Below are 24,763 nucleotides of genomic sequence, written 5' to 3' on the forward strand. Positions count from 1 at the left end.
CGTTGCGTTTAGTTAACGCCAGAGTTTGGTGCTCGAACAGTGTGTTGTGTAAATACATGCGTCCAGTATTTGCTGGGAGTCCCGTCACGTCGTTTTGATGCTTAAAAATGTTGTCTATGAAGGCACCCCACTAGTGTTTGACGTTATATTGTTGTGGTATAGCTTTGACGCTAACCCTGGGGGATGAACGCTAAAGAAACAACCGCTGTGGTGTTTATATTTCCGTTTAAAACTCATTCATTGTATGTTCGATGCTGTCATTTTGCCCTTGAATAAAAGATTCAGATTCCTCATAACAGTTTACTGTTCGCGTTTCTTCTATATGTTCTTGTTTTTCCAAGGGAGAATACGTTTTATTGGTGAAAATTGAGAGTAACTATTTGTTTACTAAAAGTGGTATTAGTTTTCAGCAAGATGTGAAATTGTAGTATATTCATGAGAAATAACATTCAGACAGCAAAAACTGTCAGAGTGTTTCTGTCAGTATTTAATTTCTTTTGGAGAATGCTTGGTAACGCCAAATTACTACCGTTTTGTAGTAAATGTAACTGGTATATAGATGCACACTGTGGCTACCATGGCAAATTTTCTTATAAGTTATCTTGGTAGTGCAGGATAACGCTAACGTGCTTAGCGTCTGAGGACAGCACCAATGTCAAACGTCCCCATGGCTGTTCATGTGGTGCAGTTGCTAATTTGGCAGGGAGAGCTTCTGCTCCCCTCACAGGGTCAGGGGGCCCCCTGTCAGAGGCAGACCTTTGAAAAGGGCTGTGTGTTCTCCAGGAGTGAAAAAGGGTCAGACAAAAAGAGGCCACTTAATGCTCAGATTACCATAAAGCTTAGGTCACATTGCCCCTCTCGACTTGTTCTTATGAAGCCGTACCAGCATTACTGTGGCTGGGGATTTGCACCATGTGGTTTCGTGTTTGGTCATTTGCCGCTGTTGGTTATTGAAGTGGAATCGGCATTGCCGAGTCTGGTGTGTGATTCCCTTATGAAACTCACTTTCTGTATAGTAACTGGCATTTTGAGCAAACCTAGTAACCACAGATAAAACCATGGATTTCCTCTCATTTCAATATTTTTGTCCCTTGACCACAAAGCCAGTCATAAGGGTCAGTTTTTTGAAACTGAGATTTGCAGATCAAATGAAAGCTGAATAAGTAAGCTTTTTATGTATGGTTTGTAAGGATAGAACAATATTTGTCTGAGATACAAGTATTTGAAAATCTGGAATCTGAGGGTGCAAAAAAATCTAAATACTGAGCAAATTGCCTTTAAAGTTGTCTAAATAAAATTCTTAGCAATGCATATTACTAATCACAAATTCAGTTTTGATTAAATATTTTCATGGAACATTATCTTAATATCCTAATGATTTTTGGCATCAACAAAAAAATTTAATTTTGACCCATACAATGTATAGCTGGCAATTGCTACAAACATACATGTGCTACTTAAGACTAGTTTTGTGGTAAAGTGTCACATTTAGATTTAGAGTTAATGGGTTACTTCAAAAACCGAAAACTGTTTTATTTGTTTCAGAAATAGAATGAAAACACTGTCATAATTGTAATTATTGTACTTTTCTATACAAATACTACAATATAATGCTTGCCTATATTTTAAAAACAACTTTTTTCTGGTTCTTCTTTGTGCATACTTAATTTTCTGGTGTGTATACTACAAGTTTGTTGCTATTTGCTATTGCCGTTTTCTACACTTGGTGGTGATATGCCACATTGCACTGTTGGCACATGTATCAGTTTAGCATTTGTATTCAGATCCAATATAGAGACTCCCATCTGAGCTTCTCAATCACTGGTATCAAACTAGTAATGCTTAAAGAATCACACAGTGGTTTAATAGCTGTTTTATTAATTCCCACTTTCCCTTATTAGCCAACTATTTTTGAGTCTTATTGAACCAAAGGTCTTTTGTTATGTATGACGGCAATTTTGTGGCATATTAAAAAAAAAAAAAAAAAAAATCTAAAATGACGAGATTATTATATAAATGACGAGTGACATTTTTAGAATAAAGTTGAATGTTTCGAGCATAAAGTCGAAATGATTCGAGAATTAAATTGTAGCATTTAAAAGTTATAATATTTTCAAAGTATAGCCTGCGTATGCAAAGTTGTGGTTTGGGAGCACCGGGGGAAGTTGCCAGGCCACCGGAATTTATTTGATTATATATGTGGGATTATTAGCAGAAATCATACCATGTATTATATTCTCAGGGACAGTATTCTTGGAATGAATATTTCCCATCTTTGATTGCATTCATAAGGCCTAATTAGTGTGTCAGCCAACCAATAATAGCAATAAGCTTTGTGCTTTTTGTACTTTTAATATAAAACAAAGTCTCAGCTTTCAAAATCCATCAATATTATAGCAAAATACAAACAATGTGTCTTGCAATAAAGTGTTTTTCACACTCTTTAATGGGGTGGGACAGATTGTTGTATTCATGTGAATCAACTGGGTTTTTTTTTTTTCGATTACAATGAAATATTCGTTTTATTAAATTATGCTGTTTTTTTTTTTTTACGTGGCACTAAAACGGCATAGTGATTATGCTAGGTACATAGTCATTTTTGTTTTTACAGTCTTTGACTATGTAGTCATCTTGGTATCTTATCAAACGTTGACATTAATGCTTCAAAGTCAGTCTGGCTCATCAATAGCACAACCTTTTTTGGGGTATGGACAGAAGACACTAACCAACAGCTGTGACTCCCAAAGATTTATGCTGACCTCTGAAGATTGTGACTAGTGTTGGGCGATATGCTCAATTTTGATATCGCCCTATCGTCAGCCTGAGAGATCGCCGATACACGATACTATTGTGCTAATTTAATTAATTATCTATGTACTAAATTCCTTATTCGTTTTGTAAAGGTAGACTTTTCTATTGGCATATGATTAAGTTGTGCGTGTACAGAGCGCTGACTGTAATTCTGCCGGAGTTGTTCAAGTTACTTTCGGTTTCATTCTCTGCTATCGTCAGTGAGTGAGTTGTAAATTTGCGTGCCAGAATGTAAATTATTTAACCTTTCTTTACCCGTCATATTGCGATAATGTTACCGCTGTATATCTGACCGTTGTCATCAGGTGATGTTTTAGTTCAGTTCATATTGAATGCGGAGAAGTGATGTGCGTGTAATACACGTGCATATGTTTAGCGCCATCTGATCGCATCGTAATTCTAATTAACGCCTATAGACGTTACTGAGATCAATGTTTATGTTTACTATATACAGACTGATTATGATACATCGTAATTAATTCAGCCTGAACCACGTTTTACTACCTCTGTTATCCTAATGACTGCAATGCTAATATAATAACACTCCCTTTAGAATCAGTTAATCTACCACCGTACTGCATGATGAATATCTCCCATTTTAACTGCACGAGGTGTGTTAAGGTGCCGTGGCGTCTCTATGCGTGTGTTTATACCACGTCAAGTTTCTGAAGCATCCTAGAACAGACTCTCTGCGCTGCATTGCTAAAGTTAAGTTCTTTGTTGACGGATAATAATAATAATCGTCTAATATCGTCAAAGGCATCAGCAACAGGCGATATCTCTGACTATCGACGATACACGATACTATCGTCTATCGGCACAACCCTAATTGTGACTAGATCTGAGTCTTACTGACCTTCATTGGACTTGCGTATCATGATAGATAACACTGATGTAGAGATTTGCTTTTGATATCTTTATAACATATGCCTGTGGAATTGATATTGAAATTTTATTTACACATGAAAAGCCACAGGATCTTTGTGTTTTGTGTGCTGTTTTTTTTCTCTATGCAGGTTTGATTCAAGGAGGTTGAGTTTTTAAACCTTCAGGTTGTGTTTTTGGCACAAGCTTTACATTCTTCTTTGATAGGTTGAAAACTCCAGGCCAAAAAGCTGCTTGGATGAGTCTTTCAAGGGCAAGTTTGCCTCTTTGAGACTTACTGTAGCAGTTCTCTGAATTCATTAACCTTTTAGAAAGGCATGTTTTATTCGAAGATTGCCACATTTCACCTGCTTGGTTGCATGCAAAATGGCAGCCCTCAGTTACTGTAAAGGCGTATAGTCCTTCCTTGTCCATCAAGGCTATCAGGATGTCTTAAAGAGATATGAAAATTCAATCATTTACTTGCCCTCATGTTGTTCTAAATGAATAAGATGCTGGTTGATGTTTTGATGTTTTAATAAAACCTCAGAGGTTTTGTTGAAAGTCCAGGTAACCATAATATAGAAGATCCAAAAAGGTCATAAATGTGATGTCTTTATTTAGATGTTTTAGGTTTTGGTTACCTGGACTTTCAGTAGAGGGACAGAAATCTCTCAGGCTTTGTTAGGAATATCTGAATTTGTATGTTGATTAACCAAAGCCATATAAGTTTGGAATGACATAAGGGCAAGTAAATGATGACAGAGTATTCATTTTTGGGTGAACTTTCCCTTTTACATTTTTGTGACACATACATTACCAATCAAAAGTTTTTGAACAGTAAGATTTTTTGTGTTTTTTAAAGAAGTACAGCAAAAACAGTAAAATAACTGATTAAAATATCTGATTTCTATTTAAATATATTTTAAAATATAATTTATTCCTGTGATTTCAACGCTGCATTTTTAGCATCATTACTCCAGTGACATGATCCTTCAGAAATCATTCTAATATTCTGATCTAAGGTCTCTTTGATGAATAGAAAGTTCAGAAGAACAGCATATATCTGAAATAGAAATCTTTTGGAACATTCTAAATGTCTTGATCAATTTAAAGCACTCCTTGCTACATAAAATTTGTAGAATTTCTTTCTCCAAAAAAAAAGAACTCCAAGCATTTAAATGGTATAGGCTATATTGTTACAAAAGCTTTTTATTTCAGGTAAATGCTGATCTTTGGATATTTCTATTCATCAAAGAATCCGGAAAAAGAAAACCATTAAAAATCTTTCTGTTAAAAAACTTTTGACTGGTAGTGTATGTCTGGGTAATGGAGTCTATAACTCAATAAATATAGGGTGCTGAAAGTCTCACAGTTATTTGATAGTTCATTTGAGAGATTCATGTTTTGTGGTATTCCGAGTGTTATTCTAGCCAAGAAACGCCCACTTAGACAGGAAGAGACCCTCTGACCGACATGTAAAGCCAGTCACAGTTTGTGGTGTTTAGGGGTGGGAAATTCTGAAATAGATGACTACCACAATAATAGGCTGGCTCAGATAAATCTTATTCAGAGTAAGCCATGATGACAGTCCTCCTAAACAGCTGAATGTGTTTAGAATCTGCGATCAGTGTTTTTGTTTCCCTAAAAGTAGTTACCATTGATTATTTCACAAGTAGAGAATAAGGCTAGATGTCTAGTTTGTTTCTAGTTTGCTTGCTAAAGTTCCTATAACTATAAATATGTTGTGCTTGCATAAACTGGGGTTGGAAAGTTTCTGTTTGTTTGTTTGATTTGAAAGAAGTCTCTTAAACTTACCAAGACTGCAATTATTTGATCAAAAATATAGTAAAATAGTAATATTGTGAAATATATTTACAATTTAAAAAACATTTCTGTGTTAGTATATTAAAAATTTAATTCATTCCTGTGATGAATTTTCAGCAGCCATTACTCCCGTTTTATGCTGATTTGGTGCTAAATAAATATTTTATTTTATTATCAAGGTTGAACAGAACTGTGTTGTTTGAATAGAATGTAAAAAAACAACAATTAGTTGAAATAAAAAAGTAAGCAATGTAAAAGCCTTAAATGTCACTTTGGATCAGTATAATGCAGAAAATAAGGCTAGATATTTAGTTTGCTTACTATAAAGTGCCTTAAAATATATTGTGCTTCCATAAACTGGGGTTAGTAAGCTTTTTTTTTTTTTTTAAGTTTGTTTTTGTTTTTTGAAAGAAGTCTCTTATACGTACCAAGGCTGCAGTTATTTCCACGTTTGACCAATATGTGACCCTGGACCACAAAACCAGTCATAAGAGTCAATTTTTTAATTTGAGATTTATACATCATCTGAAAGCTGAATAAATAATTGATGTATGGTTTGTTAGGATATGATAATATTTGGCTAAGAGATACAGCTATTTAAAAATCTGGAATCTGAGGGTGGAAAAATCTAAATATTGATTAAGTTGCCTTTAAAGTTGTCCAAATTAAGTTTTTAGCAATGCATATTACTAATAAAAAATTACATATATTTACTAGGGATGCACCGATCCGAATCGGCCGATCATGCTTGCTCGTTTTGTCAGTAAAGCCGGTTCTGTAATCAGCGGTAAATGCCATCAGGTGCGTGATTTCACGTTGAGCCGTATATACTACACACAGCCGTTGTTTACCGACGAGCTGCGCAAATCCATGTTCATTATCAGTGTGAATGTGCGCAGCTCGTCAGTGAACAACGGCTGTGTGTAGTATATACGGCTCAACGTGAAATCACGCACCTGATGGCATTTACCGCTGATTACAGAACCGGCTTTACTGACAAAACGCGCAAGTGATCGGCCGATTCGGATCGGTGCATCCCTAATATTTACAGTAGATAATTTACAAAATATCTATCTTTACTTAATATCCTAATGATTTTTTGGCATAAAAGAAAAATCAATCATTTTGACCCATACAGTGTATTTTTGGCTATTGCTAAAATATACCCGTGCTACTTAAGACTGGTTTTGTGGTCCAGGCTCACATATAATGAATGCTTGATGAATAAAAGCATTAATTTCTTTAAAAAAAAGTATGCATCAGGTGGTCAGTGAATGTGTTGTGGGCAGTCATTGGGCACGTCTGAGGCCGAGACTAGCTAAACATTGAGTGTGGTCTCTTTCAAGGGATAGTTTGCACATTTTGTTCTGATATTTTGAAGACAACAACATTGGACTCCATTGACTTTCATTGAATATAAAAAAACACTGAGACAGTCTTACAAATGTCTTGTGTGTTTTACAGAAGAAAGTCATATAGGGAAGGACATAAGGGTGAATATTTTTGGGTAAGCTGTAATGTTTCATTGGTCCAACATAAAGCTCTCTGGAAGCTGAAAGAAATGAAGGATGAAAAGCCTTGGCTGATTACAGGGTTTGTTCTAAACTCACTCAAATTCATTTGACAACCCTTTTCCCCCTTAAAATTCACTTGACAACTTTTTTTCTCCCCTTGATGCATCACTAATAACCTCAGAACTGATCACTCTCAATTTAGCCCCCGTTACATGAGTTTCCTCTTATGCTAAGTCCATTAGCGTGCTGAACTGTTGGATGTTTTGCATTTTATTGAGACAAATGTGCAATCGCTGAAAGACCTACGTGATTTGAGTATAATGACAGGGGTCTTTATGGCAGGCATTTGTGTGATCTATTAGGGCAATAAATTGTCAGCAGAGCTTGTGAAAGTGCTTTCATTAGTGACTTTGCAGGAAGATGAAAGTCATCGGACTGCTATGACAGCGAGTCAGTCCACCGAAAGGCTATTTTTAGCCGCTGTTTGCCCGCCAGGAACCGAACATATGAAAAATCACCTTTCGCTGTTTTTCATTGCCATTCAGGCTGGTAGGAAGTTTTCTTCAGCTGAATTAAAAAAAGGTGCCTACACATGGTCTGGAATTTATAAAACGGTATTTCACGCCGCACTTTCACCGCTGTTTAGTCGCCTGCGGAAATAAAATCAGACTCTAAAGGTTCTTTCACCCAATCTTTTGTCTGTTATTTGTTGAGTGCGGCTGGATGACTAAAGGAGGTTTTCATGTTATCCAAGGGTTTACTGGCATGTCAGTTCTGGTCTTCTCAAATGGCTCGGAAGTTATGGGTTTCTAATGCGTGATTGTGTCGGATGGAGGGGCTACAGATTTCTTCCTCTGTAGACTGCTGTTGCTAGCCAGCAGCTTCCCGAGGGCTCTCTGCTCTCTTGTTTGTCTTGCAGCGTTGACATTTTTTGGCTCTGTGCCCAGAGAGCGTCTAGTCCTCCCACCCCCTTACCACCACATCTCCACCGTCTCTTCAACTGGCTCATTCCCCCTCCCTTCCTTCACCTACTGCTATTTCCTACAGTACGTCACACTGGACTGCATCACTTAGAAATACATATTTAGCCAACAATGAAGGCAGTTCTGTTGTGGGATGTGTGTTTGACACATTTATTCTTCCCCTGGTCATCAACGGTTATTCACACATAGGTAAAGCAAAGGTCAGTATAGACTGAGACATGATAGTTATGTACATATCGTGATATGATAAATTCTGTGCTATTGTGTCTAATTAAACATTGAGAAAAGTGTCACTTGAATTGTTATAAATGGTACAAGTGGATTTAGGCATCACAAAATCATAAAATACAGTATGAAAAATGTATTCATTTTAAGATTTCAAGATAACAGTGTTAAATTGAGTGTTTTATAGAGTAGTTATTTAATTTTTTGGAATCACATTAAATATCCAATAAAGTTTTTTAAAAATGTACAATACCAGTCAAAAGTTTTTGGAGAGAAAGATTTTTAATGTTTTTTTTAAAGAAGTCGCGTCTACTCACCAGGCCTGCATTTATTTGATTCAAAAAACAGCAGAGGCAGTAATTGTGAGAGATTTTTACTATTTAAAATAACTGTTTTCTATTTGATTATATTTTAGAAGGTAATTTATTCTTGTGAGCAAACATACATTTTCAGCATCATTACTCCAGTCACATTATCTTTCAGAAATCAATCTAATATGCTGGTTTGCTGTTCAAGAAACCTTTAATATTATTATTATCTATTTAAAACAGTTGAGTAAATTTTTTTTCAGGATTTTTGTGATGAATGGAAATCAGCAAGAAGAAAAAAGATCAGCATTTATCTGAAATAAAATAATAATAATAAACATTATACACTATACCATTCAAAAGCTTAGAGCCGGTATGTTTTACAGGAAATTACAGGGATTAATACTTTTATTTAGCAAGGTTGCTTTAAAATGATCAAAAGTAATGAATGAAGACATTTATAATATTATAATATTTATAATATTTCTATTTCAAATAAATGCTGTTCTTCTGAACTTTCTATTCATCAAAAAAACTTAGTAATAATAATAGTAGTAATAATAATAATAATAAAAAATGTTTTTTTAAGCAGCAAATCGGAATATTAGAATGATTTCTGAAGGATCATGTTACTGGAGTATTGATGCTTAAAATTTAGCTTTGAAATCACAGGATTAAATTATATTTAAATAGAAAACGGGTATTTTAAATAGTAAAAATATTTCAAAATAGTACTGTTTTTGCTGTACTTTGGATCAAATAAATGCAGGCTTGGTGAGCAGAAGAGGCTTCTTTAAAAAACATCTTAGTGTCCAAAAACGATTTTGACTGGTAGAGTACAGTACCTTCCTTTGAACTTCAGCAAAAGTGCATATCATAAGTGAATGTAAAAACATTTATCCTGAAAATCTAGGGGAAAAAAAGTGTTTCCATAAAATATTGAGCTACACAACTGTTTTAAACTGTTTCTTGAGCACTAGATCAACATTAGAATGATTTCTGAAAGATCAGGTGACATTAAAGACTGGAGCAATGCTCCTAAAACTAATAGTATTACTATTTTTTTTTTACTGTATTCTGATCAAATAAATGCAGCTTTTGTGAGCGTAAGAGACTTTGTTTTTGTTTTTTTTTACATTAAAACATGTTATAACCCCAAAGGTTTGAATGGTAGTGAATCAGTGAGTATTTTGCAACATTGTGCATCACTAGTTTAAACTGTATATTAATGATTATCTGGGAAGAAGAGCTTGTTTTGTTTTGTTTTTTCAGTGTGCGTAGGCTTCCATCAGTCTTGCCCTTAGTGCATCTGGCTCATGTCACATTTGTTTATCTCTGATTTATCCACTCAGACAGAGTTTACTGGAAACAGGTGGCATAGAATGAACAAAGTTCAAAGTCAATGTTTTTATTCCTAAAAGAAGTGTCCCTCTGAATCCCAAGCACATGCCTTTTTCCTGTGAATTTCTTGTTAACATTCTTTTCTGCCTCTTGTTAACATGAGTGCAAAGATTCAGACCAGCTCTCACACAATTTACCTCTGTTCGGAACTTAGAACTTAGAACTCAATGCTGTTTTCATTTATTTTGCAAGCAAAGTGATTGGATTCTGCTTTATTTTGTCTTAAAGCAGGTTGGTTTGCATTATCTAATGAATAGGGAGGGAAAGTTTTCTATTTTAGGCCGATTGGGGTTTTTCCTCAGTACTAAAGAAGAGCTTGTCTTTTGTTAAAGTGTTTTAGCTTTTGTGGCTCAGTTTTATTGGTGGTTAACCAGACTTTGTTTTAGTCTGAAAAGCCACACTAAGTTGATTACATTTGTAGGTTCCCTTTCTGCATGTGCAAAAATAGAATATATTTTTATTGTTTTCTATTAATGCCAGTTTCTACTTTATAAAGGAAGCAAATATGTATACTTAAAGGAGTAGTTCACTTTCAGAACAAAAATTTACAGATAATGTACTCACCCACTTGTCATCCAAGATGTTCATGTCTTTCTTTCTTCAGTCGTAAAGAAATGATGTTTTTAGAGGAAAACATTTCAGGATTTCTCTCCATATAATAGACTTCTATGGTGCCCCTGAGTTTCAACTTCCAAAATGCAGTTTAAATGCAGCTTCAAAGGGCTCTAAATGATCCCAGCCGAGGAAGAAGAGTCTTATCTAGCAAAACGATTGGTTATTTTCTAAAAACATTTACAATTTATATACTTTTTAATCTCTACACAGAGTACACACAGAGCTAGACAAGATGAGCATTTGAGGCTTAAAAAAAGTATATAAATTGTATTTTTTTTATTTATTTATTTTTGTATAAAATAACTAATCGCTTTGCTAGATAAGACCCTTTTTTCCTCAGCTTTGATCGTTTGAAGCCATGTGAAGCTGCATTTTGGGATGTTCAAACTCGGGGACACCATAGAAGTCCATCATATGGAGAGAAATCCTGAAATGTTTTCCTCAAAAAACATAATTTCCTTACGACTGAAGAAAGAAAGACATGAACATCTCGAATGACAAGATGTTTATCTATTTTAAATAAACGCCTATTCTCACATATTCATCAAAGAATTAAAAAAAAAAAAAATAAGGAACACATTTGTTTTTTTACATGATTGTAACAATGAATCAGCTAAACATGTTCATCCTAAAATCATTTATTAAGAGTAGACCATTATAAATGTTTAGAATGTGTTTTAGAGTTACTTTGTCAATTGCATATATTTGTTGTAAAGTCTGGGACTAAATAACTCACAGCTGATCTTTTTTCCACAGCCTTGGCACAAAAGACGTCACACAAGAGGAGAACCATTTGATGGAAGAAAAGAAAAAGAAAAAGCAAGAGGAAAAGAAAAAGAAGGAAGCTGCTCAGAAAAAGGTCAGTTTCTTTTTCTGTGACCCACAAACTTTCAACGTAGAATCTTTTGCTCGCATCCTTCTTACTAAAGCCACTTAACGGACACCTTACTGAGTCTGTCATAAGCTTCTGAGACATCTTTACCAATGTAAACCACAGGTAGCAAACCGGACACCTAGAGCTCACAACAATCTGTTTATAGCGTCTGCCTTTGAAGCTCTGTTCAAACACAGATAGTTATTACGGCACTCGCTTCTTAGGCCATGGAGTTACGTAGTCAGTGTTCTCATCTTGCTTTTACTAATACGACATTCACTGAGATTACACATGCCACATCCTGCTGCTCTTTGGATTGATTTAGCAGATATTAAGATAGAAACAATCAATTAGAATCATCAAATGTTTTCCTAGATTGTTCCAGAAAAATCGGTTTCTTTGTTATAAAGCTTTTTGTGCGCTAGACATTAGAAAGTGTTCATTTCTGTCTACCTTTGTTCTTTTACAGGCTGCTGAACAGAAAACCAAAGGTCAGTTATGATTCTCTTTGCAGTGCTGCACTAAAGCATGAAGTAAAAAAATGTTTTTTTTTTTTTTTTTAAGGATTCATATGTTCGTACCACATGCATCTCAAATGCTACTGAAGTGGCAAAACTAAAAAGTTGCATGTGCCTCAGAGTTTTTAAATGGCAACTGGCTGCAATCTTTTTTTTTTTTTCTCTTGAGAGTAGAGAAGAGGTGAAGAGTAGGTTCTGTGCAGTTATGTATTATATGTGGGCGAACTGAATGACTGGCACAAGACAGCGCAACAGTTGGTAGAGATAAATCAGCCATGTTTGGTAACTGCTGAGAGATTTTGTGCAGGTGAACATTGAGCAGTTGTAACTGGCCATGCAGTAAATCAGGATTCTATCCCATAATGTAATATTTAATGACTTATTCACAAACATGCTGCTGTGCATAAAATTGGGCCCTATGATTTCCGCGATGTGGAAAACGTGGACTGAATCGTGGCATCCAGCCATAAAAATGTAATTTACTGTATAACGTGGCATCACAGAATTTGCCAAATTTTGAATAAATAAATCAAAAGTAGGTCAGTATACTTAAATCAAAACACAACATGAGCTAGTGTCTGTGAATATTAAGCCACAAACAGACTATTAAATATGAATCCTCCATGTTACACGTGTGAATAATTGCATAGACTCGCGGTTTCGTTTACTACACACACTGAAGGGCACATGATTATTGCTTTGTTTTCAAACCTCTGTCACCTCAATATAGTATAACACAAACATAATTTTAAGTATTAATCTGTAATGTCACTTTATAGTCACTTTATGAGCATTTCACAGCTTCTTTCGAGAAAAACTATTGTCACAAAGATCTTTAAAGCAACCGAATAAGAGTTCAGTTTAGCTTGAAGAAACTGTGACAGAAATATATTACTTAATGTAATGATAGTACTACTAGTAATAAAATTGTTACACATTATTATTCATTTATTATGTAAACACATAAACATATTTAAGGAATATTTACCAGAGAAATTGTTTACTAGAATGTATTTATCAGAAAACTGTAAATACACAACAAAATTATAATAATAATAATAATAATAATAAAAAATATATATATATATATATGTATGTATATATATATTATTATATATTATATATATTATTATTATATATATATTTTTTTAATAAAATCAGTTAATTAGAGATGCTTTTGATTATTAAAATGTAATGAAACTACTAAAATGGAATACAGAAAATTAATGGAAAACACTGAATTAGCTAAAAATACAACCAATTTTTTTTTTTTTGGGGGGGGGGGGGGTTAAAAGTATTTCATATTGCCTTAATGACATTTTTGTTCAACTTTTAATAGTTCGTTGTTAAACTGTGTATGTTTCGTGGTAACAGTGGTTCTTGATTTATATATTTTATTTAACCATTTAAACAAAGTCTAAAAACTTAAAATGGGGGAAAAAAAGAAAAAAAAATGGAATTTGACTAGGAGAAAAGGATTTCATAGGGCCCTAATAAAATATACATATACAGAAATATACATCAAAATTATACATATATTGTTCACACTTTTTTTTACCCCTTAACTGTCACTAACGCTTTTGAACAGAGATAATAATTAAAGAAATAATTTCCATGTTAGTGCAATGTCTGATTTTAATTTTAAGTTTTCGACTGATATATAATTTCTTATGATTTCTAAAGTGTGATAGGGAAAAAGGCAACAAGGAAGTCTGTTTGTGACAAAGGTCAGAACTCTTGTTATGAAGTAGATTTTTGAGGTCCACTGTTGTCATAAAATAATGTATTATTTTTCCTACATAATTTGTAACACAAAAAAAATGTCAATTATCTATTTAGCCTTAGACCTTTCCAGCAATATAAAGTTTGTCATGATTAGATTAGGATTTATTTGTAAAATGGTGAAGTAAACTTGGGTGTCACACAGAGGGGATTGTGACAGTTAAGGGGTTAAACATTGAAATCTGCCAAAATGTATAAAACTGTAATTTAATTCTGATATTTTAATGGACATGACAACTGAATGACAGTCATAGTTTGTGTGAAGATTTAAATTCTTTTCACAGTTTTTTTTTCTATAGTTTATTTTGCTCCTTTTGCAGATTATCATAATTTTACACATGTAATAAAATCAATATAAGAGGAGGACATAAAGTTTTTGTAGTTGAAGTAACAGCCTTTCATTCAAAAGTATCTGTCGTGTGTTAGTCTGCTAGTTAGTAGGTCTTGGTTAAATCATTGCTAAGCAGCAGATCTAAGACAAGGATATTAAAGGAGAAGGGAGAGTGACAGCCCTGGAAGAGAGTCAGCAAGAGCAAGAGAGGAAAGTATGTGCTGACGTGTTTGCTTCAGGACTCCTCGCCCACAGGACAGGTTACACCCCCTTCATTGAGAGGGGTGAGGTATGAGGCCGTAAATTTTCGACAGCAGAAAGGGTTTTTTGAGGGCTGTCGTGGGGCAGATGGGAGAGAGGGGCTTATGTCATGTGAGGGATAGACAGTCATAAATCTCATTAGAGCATCTGCTAATGCTGGAACTCTCAAACATCAGACTTGACGCAGGAAGAAATGCTGGTTTACTCCTCACAGGGACCTTCTATTGCAAAATACTCCAGAGAACTGAGTTGTCTTTGTCCTTCTTTCACACTTTCATCCTCCGAATCTCTATATCACCGCGTGAGTCAGCTCTGAATCTCTTGTTTCTTTAATCGGGATGCACTAGGGGCATTCACAGAGTTCTGCTAATTAGATCTAATCTGGTTTTGCTTTGTTTCACATCTTTCTTTATCCCCTCTCGGGCCACGCTTCCTAAGGACACACATTATCTTCAGCTGATAAGGATGTGTCTCTTCCTTCCGCCTGTTAGATCTTGAATTTGGCTGACCGGTTGCTGGGTGTTTCGACATGTGTGTTCGATTTCTTGTGTGTAAGGAAAAGTAAGATAGACCAAAGTTCTTGTTTGTGAAAAAGGATTTGTCGAAGGTGATAGTGTAGCATAACCCTCCTGGATCGATGCTGACCTTTCTATGTCTAAGCCTTCTAAATCCTTTACCCAAGATACCGTCTGTGTGACGGATCTCTTATAATCTGACAAATGTGATACAAACAAATAGATACAGTGAGGTTAGAACTGTGCCGAATGACTTTCCTTGTTAATGGGGGTTTTGGAGATTTAAGGTTTTCAAAAATGCAGTTTGTGTGCTGTTTGAATGATTAGTTGGTCTTAAAGGGATAGTGTACCCAAAAAAGTATATTCTGTCATCATTTACTTACTTACGGGGTTATTTTTGGTGTTATTTACAATGGAAATAAATCGTTGGTTTCCACCTTTAAAGAGATGGTTCAACCAAAAATGAAAATTACCCCATGGTTTATTCATCCTCAAGCCATCCTTGGTGAAGATGACTTTCTTCTTTCAGATGAATACAATCAGATTTATGTTAAAAAAGGTCCTGGCTCTTCCGAGCTTTATAATGGCAGTGAATAGGAGTTTTTGAAGCCCAATAAAGTGCATCTGTCCATCATAAAAAAAGCTCAGAGGGGTATATAAAGGCCTTCTGAAGTGAAGCTATGCATTTGTGTAAAAAAAACAAAATGCATATGGGTCAAAGACATTAAGATGTCCACGTCAAAAGAAATGTACAAAAGTGATTTTATGTCCATAGAAAGCACATTAAATGTAAGTAAAGTGTCTACTTTTAAGGTTTCAAATGGGTTTTGGGAGAATAAAATGTTAAAATTTGGTTGAAATAATGTTGTCATTCAGTCTAACACAATTTTTATGTAAAAATTCAAACAACATGCTTATTCTGACTTGTACATATTAAAATATATAAAAGAATAAGGGAGCATATTTAATTTGATTGCTTTTTAAATGAGTAAAAACAATTACTGACAAATGGGCAAAACCAAGGATATTGACACTTTTTTTTTTTTTAAATGTAGAATTGCAGCTATTTAATATTTTAATATTATAATCTTTTAATGTCATAAATTGATCTTTGTTGACAAGAATGTTACATTGAATGACATTTTGCTCAGAAAATGAAAACAAAAATGCAATTAAATTAAACAAAAAAAATATTTTTGGAAAAACAACAATTAAATGCAGTGTTACACCTATTGTTTTTATGCTTAAACTATTTTTCCTCTTTGACCCATATTTCAAACTTTTTAAACCATAATCTCTTGCTACCGCTAACTTTGATATACTTTATTGGACCTCAAAATCTCAACACTGCCATTATTAAGCTTGGAAGAGCCAGGACATTTTTTTTTATAACTCCGATTGTATTCATCTGAAAGAAGGAAGTCATTAACACCTAAAATGACTTGAGGGTGAGTAATTTTCATTTTTGGGTGAACTATCCCTTTAAGGAATCTCTGTATATTTAGTTGAGGGAATGACTATTTGATGCCAGATGTGTTTTTAAGATGTATAGATGCTCATCTCAATTATTCAGTAGGGTAACTGACAGGTATTCAGCAACAAAATGACTGAATTATGCAAACTTTTAGCGAATACAGAGACCTACGCATTAATAACAGCAAGTGATGTGAAGACTGACAATTATTGTCTTGAAATTTGTTAAAACTATGAAGTTTGAAGTCTTGACACAACTTATTTTAGTCTTTCAGCATGCTCAAACACTCTCTGTGAAGTTGTGTCTTTAAAGCACTGCCTGTAAAAATATTAAAGCCACAAAAAAGAAAAAAAAAGTAGTTGGCCTCACTTATCGCCTACTAGTTGACCATTCTGACCGTGCCTCCTTCTAGTAACACATATATTGAATATACAACGTTCTTTGAGTGTTGGAGGGACGTTTTAAATTCAGCATGATTTCACCTAAAGAGTGTCTGTATCATTAGAGAAAGGTGAAGGTGATCTCTGAGGCGTGAAGCTCTGGAGAGACTCCTGAAGGAAGCAACACTGTGCTTTGGTACAGAGTGAGCAGTAGATGACTGCAAGACCATCTTTTTCTTTTCAAAAGAGGCCCAGGAGGCCCCACACAGGGGCACATGCACACACACAACCTGGAGAAATTCACAGGGAAGTGCATTTGGCCAAACCGACGGAGTATTTTTGTGGAATGAAGCGAGCAATAACAGAAGAAAAAAAAGTTTGATGGAAAGCCGCTGTAGGTGTCTGTGTCAGTGGAGGAGGAGAGCGATGGAACCGTGTGAAAGAAAGAGTGAGAACCTGCTTAAGTTTCCTGTCAGCTCAAGTCTCATGGTTTTGGCCGCAGAGAAACTCAAAGGCCTCGGCAGATATTCAGGCAACTGAAAAAACAACCATCCCCCTTTCACCTCTCCTTTTTTTCTCCCAAGCTATTTCTTTCTCTTTCATTTTCTAACTCATTGTCTTAGTCGCATACACACAAAACCTCATGGACTAATCAGGTTTGCTGCTGATTTTTAATGAGCTAAACCAGATTTTTCAGTTGATTCTGCTCTTTTTGTTTCGGTTCAGGGCAGGCACCCTTTTTCCACTTCAGCCACAGGTACTTTTTGTCTTGCGCACTTATTTTATTCTTATGATATTGTGATGCATTGAAATGTATTCTATTTTGAGTAAAGTATTTTGAGTGGGTACTATTTAACTTCTCTGAATTTGGATCAGTTACTTGGGAAATAATGGTTTGTGTACACTAATTGCTGGATTTGCGATAAATTGCGAAAGTTTGCACTCTGTCATCAATCTTGAAAGATTCTAAAAGAGTCACACAGTTGCAAGAAACCAACATATTTATTAGCATTTTTTAATTATTTCTTTTAGTGTGTACTGTAAGAAGCATATGTGATCATTAACCACAAAACCAGTCACAAGGGTCAATTTTTTTTTAAATTGAGATTTATATTATCTGAAAGCTACGTAAATAAACTTTCCATTGACGTTTGGTTTGTTAGATAAGACAATAATTGGCTGAGATACAACTATTTAAAAATCTGAAATGTGAGGGTGCAAAAAAATATTGAGGTAATCGCCTTTAAAGTTGAAAAAATTAAGCAATATTAAGCAATATGCATATTGCTAATCAAAAATTAAGTTTTGATATATTTATGGTAGGAAATTTACAAAATATCTAAATGGAACGTGATCTTTACTTAATATCCTAATGATTTTTGGCATAAAAGAAAAATCAATCATTTCAACCCAAACAATGTATTGTTAGCTATTGCTACAAATAGACCCGTGCTACTTAAGACTGGTTTTGTGGTCCAGGGACACATATGTTCTTCTACATCAACTAGTAGGGCATGGTGCACACATCAGGCAAAATGTCTTAATTTTGTCAGTGATTTTTTACGATATTTAGCTGAGACTGCTGTACCAGGATTTGAATGACATTGTATTTTATTGCAGTTTCATTGATTCTAGATTAACTTAGAATGTCTTTTTGTTGGTTTGGACAGTTGCATTTGTACTGCAGCCTCATCACACCAAGGACAATAACTGTTATGATAACTATATTTTTATTAAAGGGATCATGAACTGGCTTTTTTATTATTTTGTACTGTTCTCTGAGGTCCACTTATTTTTATGTCAAAAAACATAATTTAGAAGTAATACAGTCGTGGCCAAAAGTTTTGAGAATGACACAAATATTAGTTTTCACAAAGTTTGCTGCTAAACTGCTTTTAGATCTTTGTTTCAGTTGTTTCTGTGATGTACTGAAATATAATTACAAGCACTTCATACGTTTCAAAGGCTTTTATCGACAATTGCATGACATTTATGCAAAGAGTCAGTATTTGCAGCGTTGGCCCTTCTTGTTCAGGACCTCTGCAATTCGACTGGGCATGCTCTCAATCAACTTCTGGGCCAAATCCTGACTGATAGCAACCCATTCTTTCATAATCACTTCTTGGAGTTTGTCAGAATTAGTGGGTTTTTGTTTGTCCACCGCCTCTTGAGGATTGACCACAAGTTCTCAATGGGATTAAGATCTGGGGAGTTTCCAGGCCATGGACCCAAAATTTCAACGTTTTGGTCCCAGAGCCACTTAGTTATCACTTTTGCCTTATGGCACGGTGCTCCATCGTGCTGGAAAATGCATTGTTCTTCACCAAACTGCTGTTGAGTTGTTGGAAGAAGTTGCTGTTGGAGGGTGTTTTGGTACCATTCTTTATTCATGGCTGTGTTTTTGGGCAAAATTGTGAGTGAGCCCACTCCCTTGGATGAGAAGCAACCCCACACATGAATGGTCTCAGGATGCTTTACTGTTGGCATGACACAGGACTGATGGTAGCGCTCACCTTTTCTTCTCCGGACAAACCTTTTTCCAGACGCCCCAAACAATCGGAAAGAGGCTTCATCGGAGAATATGACTTTGCCCCAGTCCTCAGCAGTCCATTCGCCATACTTTTTGCAGAAGATCAATCTGTCTCTGATGTTTTTTTTGGAGAGAAGTGGCTTCTTTGCTGCCCTTCTTGACACCAGGCCATCTTCCAAAAGTCTTGGCCTCACTGTGCGTGCAGATGCGCTCACACCTGCCTGCTGCCATTCCTGAGCAAGCTCTGCACTGGTGGCACTCCGATCCCGCAGCTGAATCCTCTTTAGGAGACGATCCTGGCGCTTGCTGGACTTCCTTGGACGCCCTGAAGCCTTCTTAACAATGCAGTGGAAAGTTTTTTTTCGGGATTAAGTTAATTTTCATGGCAAAGAAGGACTATGCAATTCATCTGATCACTCTTCATAACATTCTGGAGTATATGCAAATTGCTATTATAAAAACTTAAGCAGCAACTTTTCCAATTTCCAATATTTATGTAATTCTCAAAACCTTTGGCCACGACTGTACATATCAAGTACATATCAAACAATCTGTAATAATAGAAAAAGCAATAGTGACCACGTAATAAAAACAGTGACTCACACTTGTGTGTTGTGACATTACTGTCGGATCCGATACAGTTGGCATAGCGTTATCTTTTAGTTTCAATCTTTCTAAAAATCCTGCGTTGAATTGTCTTGTTTGTAAACGAATCCATGGTAAAATGAAGTGAATAAAGAACCAAGTTCTCTTATCCTTTAGTTTGTTTAATATGGCCGTTCTAGAGGGGTCCATTACCCACCAGGCCTACGTTAGGCTGAACTGCTCGCACAGGTTGTTTGTCAGTTAACACCTGCTCTGCTTTAAGGGCCTGCTCATTACAGCACCGTCCTATGCCATATTTGCCGAGTTAGGGCATCGTTAATTACTGCTAATGACTCAGTCTGGCTGTTTGTCCTTGAGTTCCTCCGTTCCTAAGGAGGAGTTTGATCCCCTGAGACCTTGGCATCCGCCGTACGAGCAGAATACAGGCTGCTGCTCCGTGAGTCCTTACCCAGACAGCCCATCTGAGAGGACAGCCGCTACCCACTGTGTGCATGCAGGGCAGCGAGCAGAAGGATGACTCATGGCGTAGTGAAGCATGGTTTTTAGATGTTTTTTTTTTTTTTTTCAAGCTCTGAACTTGCTTTTTAGAAATTCACTTTGTTGTTACTAAAACGTCTCTTGGCAGTAACACAGGCACTAAATCAAGTGCCAGTTTTCCCCTGGCAGGGGGCTGGTGTTATAGCTGTTGTCCCATTTGAAACCGTCTTGTGCCTTTCTGTTATTGAAAAAGCGTTGATTAATTTTCTTATATTTTGAATTAAAATTGATTAGTGATTTATATAATAGGTTATATCATTTTTTTTTTTAAATATTATAGTAGAATAGTCACTGAATCAGATGACTTTGGATGGTGGAATATTAGTTTTTAAAACTTGATATGAAAACAAAGACATTAAATGTTTATTTGTGGTATCTGTTGTTTATCTGCATCTAGTATAGGTGTATTTTATTTTCAACATCCTCTCTGAGCAGTCCATTTGCATAAAGTTGTTAAAGGTAGGGTTTTCCATTGCTCCGGAGTCATTTTAATAAAAGTGGGAAAAGCGGTTATCTGTTTCTTAGTCTTTCACTCTTTTGAGGTGATTCTGTAAGGCAAAGATCCCAAAATATAATGAGACCTTTACCAGGGATTCTACATATAGGAAATGGCATATATTATAGATCCATGCATTTTCATCAGTGGTGAAACTACTATACTTTATAATTCTGTCACCTGCATGATATGATAAGTGATACATTTTCTGTGGTTTGCTTTGACCCCTTCTTCACATTTCACTTCCCATAACAAGAGTTTTTGACTGTTTGTTGTGTTTAACATATCATGAAAACACCTCTATGGGATAGTTTACCCAAAAATGAAGATTCTGTCATTAATTACCCATCCTGATGTCATTCCAAACTCTTAAGACCTTTGTTTAACTTCGAAACACAAATAAAGACATTTTTGATGAAATCCAATAGCTTTCTGACCCTGTACTAACAGCAAAGCAGCTACCACGTTCAAGGCCCAGAAAGGTAGTAAGAACATCGATTAAATAGTCCATGTGAAATCAGTGATTCAACCTTAATTTTAAGACAAATACTTTTTGTACGCAAAGAAAAAAAAAACGACTTTCAACAATTTATTCTCTTTGGTGTGTGTTTTGATGTAGAACATCTATCTTAAATATGCAAGGGGCCTTTTACATGACAAAGTTTTCAGCCAAAAAAAACTGTTTTGCCTGTTCATTTACACAACAACAGCATTTTGGGGACTGAAAATGAATAATAAAAAATAAAAAAACAAGTTTCAAAGTGCAAGTTTTAGAAAACACCACTGTTATAATTTCTGTGTGAACACCCAATATGGGAATCTTATAAAACGGTGACGTCATGCGCATGCATAGTACGTGTTAGGTATGTAGACATGCGCAGTATGTGTCGATTTTAAAGGCAAGCGCGAACAAAAGGCACGCCAACTACTGCCCTAGCATACGTAATACAGCATTTTTGGCAGTATTCGTGAATGAGTAAACACAAATCATTTTGAAAACATTGTGTATACGTTTACTTTATACATATACTTTTTAAAAAACGCAAGGGAAAAACTTCTGTTTTTGACTACATCGTTGTCAGAAGAAATTTAGTGTGTCGACGTCATGGCTAGTTAGGACAAAAACTCAGATTAACATGGAAAAAGGTCCCTATTATCGCGTGTCGCTGCATCTCGTTGCGTGTAGTTAGGACACAGTGTAAGACTGGGCAAACAATTGCCAGTCATTCTCTCTGTCGAAATCTTCGGACATGTTTACAAAGACTGTTTTATGTGAGCGCATGCGCATGGTACTCTTGTGAATGCATGTTGAACACTGACATGGAAAAGAAGAAATTGTTTAAGTCGTTATTTTAGTTTTCTTGGCGAACAAAAAATATTCTTGTCATAATTCATTTTAACTCCTAACCCCTAATGTCCTTACTACCTCTCGGATTTCATCCAAAAATACCTTAATTTGTGTTCTGAAGATGAACAAAGGTCTTACGGGTTTCGAACAAAATCAGGGTGAGTAATTAATAACAGAATTTTCATTTTTGGGTCAACTAACCCTTTAATGTCCTGTAAAATGTTCCAACTTTTTCTCAAAGTCTCTTCTATATAATAGCAGACACATTTTGAATTTCAAAAAGAAACTTTGCCAACACTCCACGTTCACATATAAGTCAGCAGCGTTGCAGGAGAGTCGGTGTTTCTCTGAGAAGCATCAGGCTCTCAAAAGAAGCTCTGCTGATTTGCATGGAGAACCAAAGACGCTGGTTGAATTGGTGCGCTTTTACACGGGTAACTATTTTTACAACATCCCACAAATGGTGATGCAAATTCTCACCAATATGCTGATGTCTTCCTGCTTTCTTTTCTTTAAGTTTTGCACTGCTGCATGTATGTGTGCTAAGTGGCCTGCACAATTTACCTGATTGCATTTTCTAGTATTACTCCAGTTACTATAAGGAGTGTAGCAGATCAAGTAGCTAATCTGACAATTTTAGACATTTTGATTCATCTTTCCATCAAAATATAATTGTATCTTCAGGTGCACATTTTTTGTCATGTCAGTTTAACTTAGCACTGTGCAAAAAGTAGTGAATATTTGATGAATAAACAGCTTTGTCGAACTGAATTTTAGTCCAATGAGGTTTGACTGTGAGCAGGGCTACCAAGAGGTACAGAAATCAAGCAATCAACAAAATGTTAACACTGAATTGAACATTTGATCATGTTGCTGTTCTTTTTTCATATTGTGCCTGGTCAGGACACAGTGTGAGACATGATGCTGTTGCTAAATTTCTCGCATGGTCAAAAAGGCTTTAGTGGTTTTCTGACTCTGAGAGTGTGTGTGTTTGTGTTTGAACCGCTGGAGGTGGTATATGTGTGTGTGTGTGTGTGGAGAGACAGAGACGTTCTCTGACTGGGTCAGTATTTATAGCCTGCCTCAGGCAGTGCAGCCTACCGCCATCTTGTCTTTTTGCCTGCCGTGTGTGAGTGTGTGTGTTCACATGAGCTCGATCACCCTTTAAAAATGACACTGTGCTGTACTGTCCTTGAGTGTGTGTTTTGAAGTGTGGCTGATCACTTTCTGCGTTAAAGCACCATCAAAAGGGTGGTGGGAAAAGCACAGGATGGCTTATAATAGAGCTGTCTGTCTTCATAACGTTCCTGTCTGAATGTCAAACAGTTTGGTGGAATGTGGAGTGAAACAACGCAGACACATACGCACCGGTAGTGCAGGTCAGGTGAGCCGACATCGGGTATCTGCTCCACAGGCTGTACCTGCTCATCTTCATGTACGTTTCTTTGATCGTAAAGCTCTCTCGCTCATAAGACCCGGCCTGGACTTATTCCAACCTAGGGTGTCAGACGTGACGGGTTGCTGTGCTGTTCCTCAGTGCTTAGCATTTATTGGTGCCTCATCCCAGATTAGAGGCTTGTGCAAATTGCTTTGGTTTAAGAAGTGGCCTCAGTCCAGAGATGGCAGATTCCCTAGTGAAATTTGTGGCCTCATTGTTATGACGCAATGTTGGGAAAGTTGCTTTGAGACTAGGCTAATCGTAATTTAACGTATTTAAACTACAGCCCTTATGAACCGCTTTATGAAGTAGCTACACTCACAAGCTACTAAATGCGTTTTGTTTTTAACAACTACATTTCAGCCATTTAAGAGGACAGTGTTTATTAATTTTTATAGCTACCAGAGAAAATTAGAGCTTGCACGAAAGCAATAAAGATCTTAAATACAACTAAAAATAAATAACCAAGTACAGTCGAGGTCAAAAGTTTATATACACCTTGCAGAATCTGCAAAATGGTAATTATTTTACCAAAATAAGAGGGATCATACAAAATGCATGTTATTTTTTTGTGTAGTACTGACCTGAATAAGATATTTCACATAAAAGATGTTTACATATAGTCCAAAAGAGAAAATAATAGTTGAATTTATAAAAGTGACCCCGTTCAAAAGTTTAGATACAATTGATCTTCTAATAATCTTTTTTTTAACCATTTTCAACAATGACTGTATGGTTTTGAAATCTATCTTTTCACACTCAGAAACAACTGAGGGACTCATATGCAACTATTACAGAAGGTTCAAACGCTCACTGATGCTTCAGAAGGAAACATACAAGCATGTTGCTTCTGAATGTAACTTCTGAAGGGTAGTACTAAATTTGAAAAAGAAAAAAAAAGAATGAGAAAAAATAAAAATCTACACATTTTCATTCTGTTCAGAAGTTTACACACTTGGATCTTAATGCATTGTTTTTCCCTCTGGAGCATCAGTGAGCGTTTGAACCTTCTGTAATAGTTACATATGTGTCCCTCAGTTGTCCTCAGTGTGAAAAGATGGATCTCAAAATCATACAGTCATTGTTGGAAAGGGTTCAAAAATTGCACAAAAATGAAACCAAAGA

The 24,763-nt window shown here is 35.7% G+C and overlaps 1 protein-coding gene across 1 annotated transcript in view; it reads left to right on the forward strand.

Annotated features, from left to right (window-relative positions):
- The first annotated feature begins 667 nt into the window (after positions 1 to 667).
- tnrc6c1 (trinucleotide repeat containing adaptor 6C1) overlaps positions 668 to 24,763 on the forward strand; it is a 68,479-nt gene continuing 44,383 nt past the window's right edge. The window contains exons 1-3 of the mRNA XM_073832448.1: positions 668 to 795; positions 11,305 to 11,407; positions 11,892 to 11,913. Coding sequence (XP_073688549.1) covers positions 668 to 795; positions 11,305 to 11,407; positions 11,892 to 11,913 — 253 coding nt within the window. The remainder of the gene's footprint in view (positions 796 to 11,304; positions 11,408 to 11,891; positions 11,914 to 24,763) is intronic.

The sequence above is a fragment of the Garra rufa genome, chromosome 1 (genome assembly GCF_049309525.1).
Source record: "Garra rufa chromosome 1, GarRuf1.0, whole genome shotgun sequence".
NCBI lineage: Eukaryota > Metazoa > Chordata > Actinopteri > Cypriniformes > Cyprinidae > Garra > Garra rufa.